Below are 14,221 nucleotides of genomic sequence, written 5' to 3'. Positions count from 1 at the left end.
ACCTTTATACGATCACTCGTCACCCTCCTGTGCTCCAAGGCTGCTCCACGTCTCTGTATAGCACAGGCCCTCGAGTCTTGTCAACATCCTTGTAAAGGAACTTGGAGCTTTCAGAATGAAACAGGATAAAACAAGCTTTTACACATCCTTGTACTTTGTAAATTGGTAGATTTAATTGGCAAAGGAAGGCATGGCATAGCAGATCCCTCCCATTGACTCCATCTACACTTCACGGTGGCCTGGCAAGGCCACCAGCATAATCAAGGACCAGTCTCACCCCAGTCACTCCCTCTTCTCCCCTCTCCCATCAGGCAAGAGATACAGAAGTGTGAAAACACACAGCTCCAGATGCAGAGACAGTTTCTTCCCAGCTGTTCTCAGGCAAGTGAACCATCCTCTCACAAGCTTAACATTAGTTACTAACATTCTTACTATTGAGGGTGTGCAGAGTAGGTTCACGAGGTTAATTCCTGGAATGGCGGGACTATCATATGTTACATAGAAACATAGAAAATAGGTGTAGGAGTAGGCCATTCGGCCCTTCGAGCCTGCACCGGCATTCAATATGGTCATGGCTGATCATCCAACTCAGTATCCCGTAACTGCCTGCTCTCCATACCCCCTGCTCCCTTTAGCCACAAGGGCCACATCTAACTCCCTCTTAAATATAGCCATTGAACTGGCCTCAACTACTTTCTGTGGCAGAGAATTCCACAGATTCACCACTCTGTGTGAAAAAAAAAATTCTCATCTCGGTCCTAAAAGACTTCCCCCTTATCCTTAAACTGTGACCCCTTGTTCTGGACTTCCCCAACATCGGGAACAATCTTCCTGCATCTAGCCTGTCCAACCCCTTAAGAATTTTGTAAGTTTCTATAAGATCCCCCCTCAATCTTCTAAATTCCAGCGAGTACAAGCCGAGTCTATCCAGTCTTTCTTCATGTGAAAGTCCTGCCATCCCAGGAATCAATCTGGTGAACCTTCTCTGTACTCCCTCTATGGCAAGAATGTCTTTCCTCAGATTAGGAGACCAAAACTGTATGCAATACTCCAGGTGTGGTCTCACCAATGCCCTGTATAACTGCAGCAGAACCTCCCTGCTCCTATACTCAAATCCCCTCGCTATGAATGCCAACATACCATTCGCTTTCTTCACTGCCTGCTGCACCTGCATGCCTACTTTCAATGACTGGTGTACCACGACACCCAGGTCTCGTTGCATCTCCCCTTCTCCTAATCGGCCACCATTCAGATAATAGTCTGCTTTCCTGTTCTTGTCATGTTGAAAGACTGGAGCTACTGGGCTTGTATACTCTAGAATTTAGAAGGATGAGAAGGGATCTTGTTGAAACAGATATGGTTATTAAGGGATTGGACACGCTAGAGGCAGGAAACATGTTCCCGATGTTGGCGGAGTCCCGAACCAGGTGCCACAGTTTAAGAATAAGGGGTAGGCCATTTAGAACGGAGATGAGGAAAAACCCTTTCACCCAGAGTTGTGAAGCTGTGGAACTCTCTGCCTCAGAAGGCAGTGGAGGCCAATTCCATGGATGCTTTCAAGAGAGAGTTAGATAGAGCTCTTAATGATAGCAGAGTCAAGGGATATGGGGAGAAGGCAGGAACAGGATACTGATTGTGGATGATTAGCCATGATCACAGTGAATGGCAGTGCTGGCTCGAAGGGCTGAATGGCCTACTCCTGCACCGATTGTCTATAGCTAGAGAGCGGTCCTGAGCTACTATCGACCTCATTGGAGACCCTCGGACTATCATTAATCAGACTTAACTGGACTTTATCTCGCAAAAAACCTTATTCCCATTATAACTGTATATGTACACAGTGGATGCCTTGATTGTAATCATATATTGTCTTTCCGCTGACCGGATACCAACAAAAGCTTTTCACTGTACCTCGATACACGGGACAATAAACTAAACTAATGTGGACACAAAGTGCTGGAATAACTCAGTGGGTCAGGCAGCATCTCTGGAGAAAAGGGATAGGTGCCCTTTCGGGTCAAGACCCTTCATCAGATCTGTTCAGACCATTGGTCTGATGATGGTCTCGACTGGAAACGTCAGCTATTCCTTTTCTCCAGAGATGCTGCCTGACCCACTGAGTTACTCCAGCACTTTGTGTCTATCTTTGGTGTAAATCAGCACCTGCAGTTCCTTCCTACACAAATATGTCAGAGGCTGACAGATTAGTGTTCATCACCTTTTGGGCTGCCAGCACAAAGCCACAATATCAGTTCAATGACATACGAGGCATGGCTGCTCATAAATCACTGGAGGTGTTTCAAGGAAATGTTTGGTTATATTTCTGGCTCCTCGTTTGTTTGCTTTTATCTGATCGTCTGGTTTTATCAGATTTTGGACACTCATCCTTCACCACCCTCTCTCAATAGACAATAGATGCAGGAGGAGACCATTCGGCCCTTCGAGCCAGCACCGCCATTCAATGTGATCATGGCTGATCATTCTCAATCAGTACCCCGTTCCTGCCTTCTCTCCACCTGCTCCATCATCATCTCACTGTCTGTAACCATTCCCACACTCCTCACCGAGGCGCAGTGGGTAGAGCAGCTGCCTCCCAGCGCCAGAGACCCGGGTTTGCTCCTGACCTCGGGTGCTGCTGGTGTGCGGAGTTTGCACGTTCTCCATGTGACCGCGTGGCTGTCCTCCAGGTGCCCCGGTTTCCACCCACGTCCCGAAGACGTGCGGGTTAGTAAGTCAGTTGGCTTCTGTAAATTGCCCCCCTCAGTGTGTAGGATATTGCTATTGTATGGCTGATCATTGGTCAGCGTGAACTTGGTGGGCCGAAAGACCCATCTCCATGCTGCATCTCTAAACTAAGCTGAAAGGTTTAGAGGGATGTGGGCCAAACATGGGCAGGTGGGATTAGTGTAGATGGGACATCTTGGTCGGCGTGGATGATTTGGGCTGTAGGGGCTGTTTCCGTGCTGTCTGATTCTAACCCTAACCACTGGGTATTGGGTCTTGCAAGGTCATCGCTCTTTCATTGGGGGTAGGTTAATTGTCCATCTGTAAATTGCCCCTGGTGTGCAGGGAGTGGATGAGAAAGTGGGATAACGTAGAACTTGTGTGAACGGGTGATTGGTGGCCGGTGTGGACTCGGTGGTCCAACTTGCACATAGCACAGAATGATGCTTCTTATTTTGCAACCATCATAAGATCGACGAGGTGTCGGTCTGTTGCAAACACTCTACTGAATCTCTACAGGTGTGTAGTAGAGAGCACATTGACTGGTCGCATCACAGCCTGGTTCAGCAACTTGAATGCCCACGTTCTCCCTGTGACTGCAAGCGTTTCCTCCGGATGCTCCAGTTTCCTCCCAAATCCCAAAGACGTGCGGGTTTGCAGATTAATCAGCTCTCTCTGTAAATTGTCCCTACTGTATAGGGAGTGGATGAGAAAGTGGGATAACATGGAACTAGCGTGAACGGGTGATCTATGGCCGGTGTAGACTCGGTGGGCTGAAGGACCTGTTTCCATGTTGTGTCTCTAAACTGAACGTAACTAATTTGTGTAGGAAGGAACTACAAATGCTCGTTTACACCATAGACACAAAATGCTGGAGAAACTCAGCGGGTCAGGCAGTGTCACTGGCAAAAAGGAATAGACCCTGAAGAAGGGTCTCGACCTGAAACACCATCATTTCCTTTGCTCCAGAGATGCTGCCTGACTTGCTGAGTTTCTCCTGCATTTTGTAAATAATTTGTGTATTATTACAGGAATGGGCTTTAAATAGAGAGTGATACAGTGTGGAAACAGGCCCGTCGGCCCAACTTGCCCACACCGGCCAACATGTCCCAGCTACACTAGTCCCACCTACCTGCACTGGGCCCATATCCCTCCAACCCTGTCCTATCCATGTATCTGTCTAACTGTTTCTTAAATGTTGGGATAGTCCCAGCCTCAACTACCTCATCTGGCAGCTTGTTCCATACACCACCACTCTTCATGTGAAAAAGTTACCCCATCCCAAAATGCAACACCTCACATTTCAATAGACAATAGACAATAGGTGCAGGAGGAGGCCATTCGACCCTTCGAGCCAGCACCGCCATTCAATGTGATCATGGCTGATCATTCTCAATCAGTACCCCGTTCCTACCTTCTCCCCATACCCCCTGACTCCGCTATCCTTAAGAGCTCTATCTAGCTCTCTCTTGAATGCATTCAAAGAATTGGCCTCCACTGCCTTCTGAGGCAGAGAATTCCACAGATTTACAACTCTCTGACTGAAAAAGTTTTTCCTCATCTCAGTTCTAAATGGCCTATCCCTTATTCTTAAACGGTGGCCCCTTGTTCTGGACTCCCCCCAACATTGGGAACACGTTTCCTGCCCTCAATAGCAAGAATATCCTTTCTCAAATTTGGAGACCAAAACTGCACACAGTACTCCATGTGCGGTCTCACTAGGGCCCTGTACAGCTACAGAAGGACCTCTTTGCTCCTATACTCAACTCCTTACCTCTTTGCTCCTATACTCAACTCCTGATGTAGATCATAAACAGAAACGGGCCCAGCAGCGAACCCTGAGGCACACCACTAGTCCAGTCAGAGAAGCAACCTTCCACCATCACCCTCTGCTGCTTTCCACGGAGCCAAATTGCTACCCATTCAGCTATCTCTCCGTGGATCCATGGGATCGAACCTTCCAGAGCAGCCTACCATATGGAACCTTGTCGAATGCCTTACTGAAATCCATGTACACAACATCTACAGCTCTGCCCTCATCAACCTTTTTGGTCACATCTTCAAAAAACTCAATCAGATTTGTGAGACACGACCTCCCACGTACAAACCCATGCTGACCGTCCCTAATCAGCCCTTGCCCGTCCAAATGCCTGTACATCCAATACCTCACAATACTCTCTAGTAACTTTCAAACTACAGATGTTCAGCTCACCGGTCTATAGTTCCCAGCATTTTCCCTGAAAATGGCACAACATTTGCCACCCTCCAGTCTTCTGGCACCTCTCCTGTATTTAAGGAAATCTTCCATGGCTGGTAGGTTTGACAATTAAACATAGGACTCACGACATCTGACGGGGGGGGGGGGGGGGGGGGGGGAGAGGAGGTGTGGGGGGGAGGGAGGGAAGGTTTAGTTTGGGTTTGGGGGCACTGTTTAGCAGGGTTGAAGAACAGGTTAAAATAGTAAAAAGTTGAGATAATTCGAACAAACTTTTGGATACATTTGCACTCACCAGCAGGAGGGTCAGGCTGGCCAGAGCTGCCCGTCTCGACCAGGGTGTCCCCAGCATTGTCTCTGCTCCCTGGTGTCTGGTTCCTGGTCTCTGCTCTTTGCTCCTGTGTGCGTCGCTCCGACTCTGCGGGAGCGAGTCTCACCTGCGAGAGGCACCGCCCGGTGAGTCACCTGCGAGAGGCACCGCCCGGTGAGTCACCGGAGGCGGGGCGCGGGGGTGGATAGGAAGGCAGGGAGAGAGGAAAGTGATAGAGGAATGAGAGAGAGGAGGGGGGGAGAAAGGTGCGGGGAGAAGGGGGGGGGGGGAGAGAAAGGGGGGGGGAGAGAAAGGAGGGGGGGGGAGAATGGAGGGGGGAGAGGAGAGGGGGGAGAGGAGAGGAGGGGGGGAGAAAGGAGAGGGGGGGAGAATGGAGAGGGGGGGAGAATGGAGAGGGGGGGAGAATGGAGAGGGGGGAGAAGGAGAGGGGGAGAGGAGAGGGGGGAGAATGGAGCGGGGAGAAGGAGAGGGGAGAGGAGAGGGGGAGAGGAGAGGAGGAGAGGGGGAGAAAGGAGGGGGGAGAATGGAGGGGGGAGAAGGGAGGGGGAGAATGGAGGGGGGAGAATGGAGGGGGAGAAGGGAGGGGGGGAGAAAGGAGGGGGGGAGAAAGGAGGGGGGAGAAAGGAGGGGGGGAGAAAGGAGGGGGGGAGAAAGGAGGGGGAGAGAGGGGAGGGGAGGGGGAGAGAGGGGAGGGGAGGGGGAGAGAGGGGAGGGGGAGAGAGGGGGAGGGGGAGAGAGGGGGAGGGAGCGGGGAAGGGGAGGGAGCAGAGGGGAGAGAGGAGAGGGGGAGAGGGGGGGAGGAGGGGGGGGGGAAAGGAGGGGGAAGAGGAGGGGGAAGAGGGAGGGAGGAAAGATAGAAGAGGGAGGGAAGGGGGGTGGAGCAGGGTGGGGTGGAGAAGGGGGAAAGGGAAAGAGGGGGGAGGGAAGGAGGGGGGGGGGACGAAAAGGGGAGGGAGAAAGAGAAAGAGAGGGATGGAGTGAAGAAAGGTGGAAGGGGGGAGGGAGGATAAAAGGAGGAGAGCAGGTTGATGATTGGAAGGGAAGATGTAAACAGGGAGGTCTCTGGCACTGAGGCACCAACTCTGCCGCGGTATTGATTGACCCACTCCGATGTTCCGCACTGAAACATGCAGATAAATACCACAACTCTGTGATTATGTTTTGAAAAGTTTATTTTTTATTAAATCTTTTGCATGAAAATATAAATTCTTCAGAATATCATGAGGACATCACCAGGCAGTTACATCAAAATATACAACTATTTCAGCGTAAACCGAACCACTATGTTACAACGTGATCACAATTGAGCGGACAGATCAATCAACCCGATACAGTCACCTGGAGAACCAGACAAACTCCACACAGACAGCACCCGGAGACAGGATCGAACTCCAGACTCTGGCGCTGGAAGGCAGCAACTCTGTCACCTAAGTTCAGTCTGAAGAAGGGTCTCGACCCGAAACGTCACCCATTCCTTCTCTCCCGAGATGCTGCCTGACCTGCTGAGTAACTCCAGCATTTTGTGAATAAAACTCTGTCACTGTGCCGCCTTGGTTTTTTTTTAAAAAACCTCTGCCAGACACCCGCTTCTAAACAAAAAAAGGCAAAAAAAGTGTCGGAGTAACTCAGCGGGTCAGGCAGCAACTCTGGAGAACGTGGAAGGGTCAGATTGATCACTCTGAACAAGGGTCCCGACTGTAAACTTCACCTATCCATATTCTCCAAAGTTGTTGCCTGACCTGCTGAGTGGCACCAATCTGTGCCTTTCTTTGTAAACCAGCACCTGCAGTTCCTTGTCTCCCCCCCCCCCCCATTTGTCCGCTCCACTTTCCCCCTTTCCCATAAAGTTAAGACATTGTTGGACTTCCACATTAACCCAGTTCTAATGCTGCATCTTCAACATGAAACATTAGCTCAATAGATGCTGCCTGACCCACTACACATTTCCACTACATTTCTGTTCTTGATTTCCTTTAGTCTGAGATAGTTACAGTATGTAGATTAAAAGCTGCAACTATAAGGATATATGTCTAACATGCACCGTAGCTCCAATGTCCGACCCCCATTCTAATTGCTTGCGATATTTTGTGGAGAATCAGTTACATACAAAGAAAGTAAAACATAAATCTGTGCATTATCAACAAATCAATATTTTGGTGCCATATCTGTACATTTTTTTGGAAAATATAACCAGCGTTTGTTTAAATTGTCGATTTATTAAATGATGACCATTACTCAGCTTATTTTGAATAAGTGCTAGTTTTTCCATTATAGAATCACATAGAACATAGAACAAACAGTACAGTAACAGGCCCTTCGGCCCACAATGTATGTGCCGAACATGATAACAAAACAAACTTATCTACCTACACATAATCCATATCCCTCCACTTCCTGCATATTCATGTGCCTATCCAAAAGCCTCTTAGACGCCCCAATCGTATCTGCCTCCACCACCAGCGTTCTGGGCACCCGCCACCCTCTGTGTAAAAAAAATCCATACATCTTCTTTGCCCTTCTCACCGTAAATCTATGACTTAGACTTTTAGAGATACAGCGTGGTAAAAAGGCCCTTTGGCTCACCGAGTCCGTGCCGACCCGTGATCACCCATTCACTAGTTCTATCCTACACACGAGGGATAATTTACAGAAGACAATTAATCTACAAATGTACATCTTTGGAGTGTGAGAGGAAACCGGAGCAACTGGAGAAAACCCGCGCGGTCACAGGGAGAATGTGCAAACTCTGCACAGACAGCACCCATAGTCAGGATCGAACTCGGGTCTCTGGCGCTGTAAGGCAACAACTCTACCGCTGCGCCGCCCCACTATGCCGTCCGGTATTTGATACTTCCAACCTGGGGAAAACTTTTCTGACTGTACCCTATCTATGCCTTTCCTAATTTTATGTACTTCTATCAGGTCTCCTCTCAACCTCCGGCAGTATTCCGGTAAACCTTCTCTGCACCCTCTCCAAAGCCTCCGCTTCCTTCCCGTTAATGGGAGAAGCTTGTTGCTGTATGAAAGTGCATTCTTGCAATTAGTTCCATATACCAGCACCCTGGCCATAGCTAACTAGGATAAAACATATTAAGTGCTCTTCCAGGTGCGACAAAGATTTCTACCACCACACCCCTTTTAGAGTTTAGAGGAACAGCACAGAAACAGGCCCTTCGCCCACCGAGTCTGCACCGACCAGCACTGTCCTACACACAAGGGACAACTTACAATTTAAACTGAAGCCAATCAACCTATATATCTGTACGTCTTTGGAATGTGGGAGGAAACTGGGGCACCCGGAGAAAACCCACGCGGTCACAGGGAGAATGTACACACTGTACAGACAGCACCTGGAATCAGGATCGAACCAGAGTCTCTGGCGCTGTAAGGCAGCAACTCTATCGCTGCGCCACCGTGCTGCCTTCTAACCTTGAGCCTTTTAAGGCAGTGGGGTTCTGGAACTCCATCGCACCCCTTGGGTAACAGCTTTTTATTAACTCCCCACTTACCTAATCCATGTCATTCAATTTGCTTCTCACAAAATGCAAGCGATAATACCGAATAAACTACGCGGCCCCATCATTTGTGCCAACAGTCCAATTAATTTGTCTCCCTCTCGTTCCTTCCTTAATGTTGGGAAAAGAAGCTTTAATCATTTCCTCATCAGTCACTGCATAAACATTTTTCCGGCAGTGATGAGAAGACACCAAGTTTAAACATAAGCGGCAATGTCTTGTTATAATGTAAATCCACAGCGCTGCGTTTCATTTGGAAGGAACATAATTTGTAGCAACACGATATATTGAAGGCAGTGGGCTCGTCTTGGTTTCATCCTTTTCCAAATTATGGGGATGACACAAACAGGCGGCAAATCTTTGTCCCCAGGAGATTATAGTTCTTGCGACTCTGGTTCTCAACTTGAGAGACAAAGGAAGCAAAATGCTTTGAGAATTGTAATCTAGCCAGAGATGGCCGCGATAGATTTCAACTGCGCACAAAAAGTACCATCCAGGTGCAGAAGAGAAGAGTCAAGTTTCAGCTGAACTGCAAGTTACAGAGTAATGGAGTTATACATCTGAGAAACAGATCACTACCTTTGGCCCATCATCGCCATGCTGACCTTTTTATTAACCATTCTTGGGAAGGATTCTCACGTCATTTTTAAACAGCCGGTTCGGCAGTTCCAACGCTTCCCTCTTCTTATTTCATACTTTCAGATATGATGCATGCCGTGGGCGTAGCGGTAGAGTTGCTGCCTTACAGCGAATGCAGCGCCGGAGACTCAGGTTCGATCCTGACTACGGGCGCCGTCTGTACGGAGTTTGTACGTTCTCCCCGTGACCTGCGTGGGTTTTCTCCGAGATCTTCGGTTTCCTCCCGCACTCCAAAGACGTACAGGTATGTAGGTTAATTGACTGGGTAAATGTAAAAATTGTCCCTAGTGTGTGTAGGATAGTGTTAATGTGTGCGGGGATCGCTGGGCGGCGCGGACTCGGTGGGCCGAAGGGCCTGTTTCCGCGCTGTATCTCTAAATCTAAAAAAAAGCATCTTATTTTATTTTGCACTTCTAATAACTTCTTTGGCTTCTAAAGAAATTTTGCGTTGATGTAAAATATTATTCCAAATTGGTTCCTTTAACTGATATTTGAATTTTTAAATAAATTTCACCTTTGGGAAAACAGTGCAGTTATTGGCAGAGGTGTGCCTCAAACTAGGAACATGGGAGATTATAGAGAGTGGTGGACAATGCCCGGTCCATCACGGGTACTGACCTCCCCACCATCGACGGGATCTACAGGAGTTGCTGCCTCAGAAAGGCAGCCAGCATCATCAGAGACCCACACCACCCTGGCCATGCTCTCATTTCACTCCTGTCATCGGGAAGAAGGTACAGGGGCCTGAGAACTGTAACGTCCAGGTTCAGGAGCAATGTCTTCCCTACAACCACCAGGCTCTTGAACACTACACAACACCAACTAAACTTCGGGCCAAGAACTGTCTTGGTTTGCACTAGGGACGTTGGCCTTTTGTTTTGAACTAATATTGTTTTCTTTTTTAGTTTTTGGACTTTTATTTTTGTGTTATGGGTATTTACAAGCCAGTTACGCTGCCGCAAGTAAGGATTTCATTGTTCCGTTTTTGGTACGTATGACAATTAGACTTGACTCTTGAGAGATGCACATGTGGATGGAAAAGTACACTGATAAATTCAACCCCCCCCCCCCCCTCACTCCCCCCAGATGCTTTTTTTTAGATGGAGGTGTGCCACACATGGAGGTGGGGAGCCGGTTACTCGTGCATCCGCTGTGAGACTTTGGTGACTTTGGTGACGGAGCTGACCAGGCTGTTGTCAGGGGACGTGACAGACCCATGGGAGACTCTGGCCTTCTGCATGGCCGCCATGTTGGGAGAGGTGCCGTTCTGCTGCGTTGCCAGGCCGGAGTGAACCGTCCTGGTCAGCGTGACGTTCTTGTGGATGGCGGGGGGGTGGTCGAAGGGCACGATGCCCGCCGCGTGCTGGGACTCTCCCGCGTGGACCGACCTGGTCAGCATCACGTTCTTCTCCGCCATGTGCCCTGGCGCACCAAACACCATCCCCCCTGAGCCGCCGTCAACCATTTTGGTCATCACGGTGTTTTGGTGGGTCATGGCGGGACCAACCGCCATCCCGTACATCCCCGCTGAGCCGCCGTCAACCATTTTGGTCATCACGGTGTTTTGGTGGGTCATGGCGGGACCAACCGCCATCCCGTACATCCCCGCTGAGCCGCCGTCAACCATTTTGGTCATCACGGTGTTTTGGTGGGTCATGGCGGGACCAACCGCCATCCCGTACATCCCCGCTGAGCCGCCGTCAACCATTTTGGTCATCACGGTGTTTTGGTGGGCCATGGCGGGACCAACCGCCATCCCGTACATCCCCGCTGAGCCGCCGTCAACCATTTTGGTCATCACGGTGTTTTGGTGGGCCATGGCGGGACCAACCGCCATCCCGTACATCCCCGCTGAGCCGCCATCAACCATTTTGGTCATCACGGTGTTTTGGTGGGCCATGGCGGGATTGAAGACCATTCCTTGACCACCCCTGGGACTGGTGCTGTATTGTTCGGTCATGACGACATTTTGATAGCCAATTGATGGGTCCATGAACATTTCTGAGATCCCTCCGCTGCCAGGGTTAACCATCTTGGTCACCACCACGTTTTGGTGGGCTGCAGAAGCATCCTCATTCACACCGACCCTCCTTGGGATGGTATTAACTAGATTGGTGGCGACAACGTTTTGGTGGTCAAAACCTTGGTTGGTCACCATTTCCACCACTGGGTTGATAGTGGTGGTCACCACATAATTCTTCCGCATTAGGGTTGAGTCAGGAATGATGGTCATTCCTTGCATTCCTCCAGAGATGGGAGGCAAGGACTGATTCACAAGCTCTTGCTTCTGCACAAATTCTTGCCTCCTCGCAAACTCCTGCTTCATCACAACTTCTTGCTGCACTGAAGCATTCAGGGCTACCGTCACCTCTTCGTTCTCCTCTTTACCAACGCAGATATCGGCCAGAGTCTTGAACTTCAGGTCGAGATCATTCAGGTAGGAGTCCCCGGTCTGCAATCTGTCCTCGATGATGTCACAGCTTTCGATTGATCCGGCCAGCGACCCCTCTCCCTCGTAATTATACACCAGCAGAGTGTCTCGAGTGGGACCAGATTGCTCTTGTAAACTATGTGCGTGTACTTTCTAGAAAAAAGGAAAACAAAATCACCTTTGTAACATCTTACAACAGAAAATACATTTGCACGTTAAATAGAAGGTAATCATTGGCAGGCGGACTTCACCAGGCAGTTCTCAGTGCCTCTTCCACCGTTGTAGAGGTTGAACAGACAGTTTTTTAATTTTAGTTTAGATCGAAAAGCACTAATTGTGGAACAACACCAAGTACTGGAGTAACTCAGCGAATCAGGCGGCATTTCTGGAGAATATGGATCGGTGATGTTTCGAGTCTGAAGAAGGGTCCCAAACCGAAACGTCACCTATGTTCTCCAGAGATGCTGCCTGACCCGCTGAGATTTAGTTTAGTTTAATTGAGTTTAGAGATCCAGCGTGGAAACAGGTGCTTCGGCCCACTGAGTCCGCACCGACCAGTGATCCCCGTGCACTAACACCATCCGACACACACGAGGGACAATTTACAATCTTACCAAACCTGTATGTCTTTGGAGTGTGGGAGGAAACCGGAGCACCCGAGGAACACCCACACAGGTGATGGGGAGAACGTACAAACTCTGTACAGACAGCACCCATAGGATCAAACCTGTGTCTCCTGCTCAGTAGCCCCAGCAGCTCTACCACTGCTCCACCGTGCCGCCCTTGTTACTCCAGCACCTTACGTCTTTTTGTGTAAAACAAGAGTCTGCTGTTCCTTGTTTCTACATTATTACTGTAGTGATATAAATTGGCAGCACATTGGTGCAGCTGGTAGAGCCGCTGCCTCTGACTGCCTTAGGCCTGGGTTCGATCCTGACCTCGGCTGCAGTCTTTGTGTGGAGTTTGCGTGCTCTCCCTGTGACTGTGTGGGTTTCGGGTGTTCCCGTTTCCTCCTGCATCCCAAAAGGTTTGTGGTTAATTGGCCGCTAAAATTGAATTGACCCTAGTGCGTAAGGAGTGGACGGGAAAGTGGGATAACACAGAGCTAGTGTGAACAGGGTGATCGATGGTCGGCGTGGACTCGGCGGACCGAAGGGTCTGTTTCCATGCTGTATCTCTAAACTCAACTAAAATCCTTCCAGGGTTAGTCTCACCTGCACAACGGCACCTCCTACTGTACACACACCAGTAATACAACACTGAGGAACCTGTCACCATTTACGTGTTCAATCTCTACAATGGGAATTAAAGACACACCCTTCTGACTCATAGGCGATGTTCAGGAAGCAATTCTCAAGGCGAGAATCATCCCTTGAGCTGGTTGTTGAGAGCAACAAGTTAAGAAGGCACTTAAAAATTAAACACTTTTCATAATGAACGTTTCTCAATCACTAATCATCAACTCAGGTATTGAGTATAAGAGTCAGGAAGTCATGATGCAGCTCTATAGGACTTTGGTCAGGCCGCATTTGGAACATTGCGTGCAGTTCTGGCCGCCTCCATTACAGGAAGGTTGTGGAGACTTTGGAGAGGGTGTGGAGGAGGTTTACCAGAATGCTGCCTTGATTTGAGGGTTTTAGCTACTGGGAGAGGTTGGACAGACTTGGATTGTTTTCCCTGTGGTGTTGGAGGTTGTGGGAGACCTGATATAAGTAAATGAAATAATGAGAGGCAGTCAGAACCTTTTTATTTGTCAGGATGGAAATGTCAAAGACTAGAGGACATAGCTTTAAGGTGAAAGCAGCAAAGTTTACAGGAGATGTGCGGGACAATTTCTTTTACACAGAGGGTGGTGGGTGTCTGGAACGCCTACCAGGGGTGGTGGTGGTAGCAGATAAGAGTCGCATTTAAGAGGATTTTAGACAGGCACATGGTTTGCTGGGAATGGAGGGATATGGATGACATGCAGGCAGGAGTTCACTTTAACTTGGCATCATGTTCAGCATGGTCATTGTGGGATGATGAACCGACACACAGTGACAATAAACTAAACAGAAATTAAATGAAGGGCCTGTTCCTGTGCGGTACTGTTCTACGTTCTAAAGGCTCATTGTTACATTGTTTAATAGATTTAGATTTAGAGATACAGCGCGGAAACAGGCCCTTCGGCCCACCGAGTCCGCGCCGCCCAGCGATCCCCGCACATTGACACTGTCCTACACCCACTAGGGACAATTTTTACATTTACCCAGTCAATTAACCTACATACCTGTACGTCTTTGGAGTGTGGGACGAAACCGAAGATCTCGGAGAAAACCCACGCAGGTCACGTGGAGAACGTACAAACTCCGTACAGACGGCGCCCG

At 49.2% G+C, this 14,221-nt stretch overlaps 2 protein-coding genes across 2 annotated transcripts in view; both read right to left on the bottom strand.

Annotated features, from left to right (window-relative positions):
* The window catches only part of LOC144593035 (desmoglein-2-like), a 39,714-nt gene extending 37,329 nt beyond the window's left edge, over positions 1-2,385 (bottom strand). The window contains exon 1 of the mRNA XM_078398447.1: positions 2,266-2,385. Within this exon, the coding sequence (XP_078254573.1) occupies positions 2,266-2,385 (120 nt within the window). The remainder of the gene's footprint in view (positions 1-2,265) is intronic.
* Positions 2,386-10,559: 8,174 nt separating this feature from the next.
* LOC144593033 (desmoglein-3-like) overlaps positions 10,560-14,221 on the bottom strand; it is a 38,492-nt gene continuing 34,830 nt past the window's right edge. The window contains exons 15-16 of the mRNA XM_078398446.1: positions 11,252-12,008; positions 10,560-10,870 (exon numbers count right to left, since the gene is read on the bottom strand). Coding sequence (XP_078254572.1) covers positions 10,560-10,870; positions 11,252-12,008 — 1,068 coding nt within the window. The remainder of the gene's footprint in view (positions 10,871-11,251; positions 12,009-14,221) is intronic.

The sequence above is a fragment of the Rhinoraja longicauda genome, chromosome 4 (assembly GCF_053455715.1).
Source record: "Rhinoraja longicauda isolate Sanriku21f chromosome 4, sRhiLon1.1, whole genome shotgun sequence".
In the NCBI taxonomy this organism is placed as follows: Eukaryota; Metazoa; Chordata; class Chondrichthyes; order Rajiformes; family Arhynchobatidae; genus Rhinoraja; species Rhinoraja longicauda.
The sequence above is the reverse complement of the archived record's forward strand: the minus strand, read 5'-3'. Positions and strand labels throughout refer to the sequence as shown.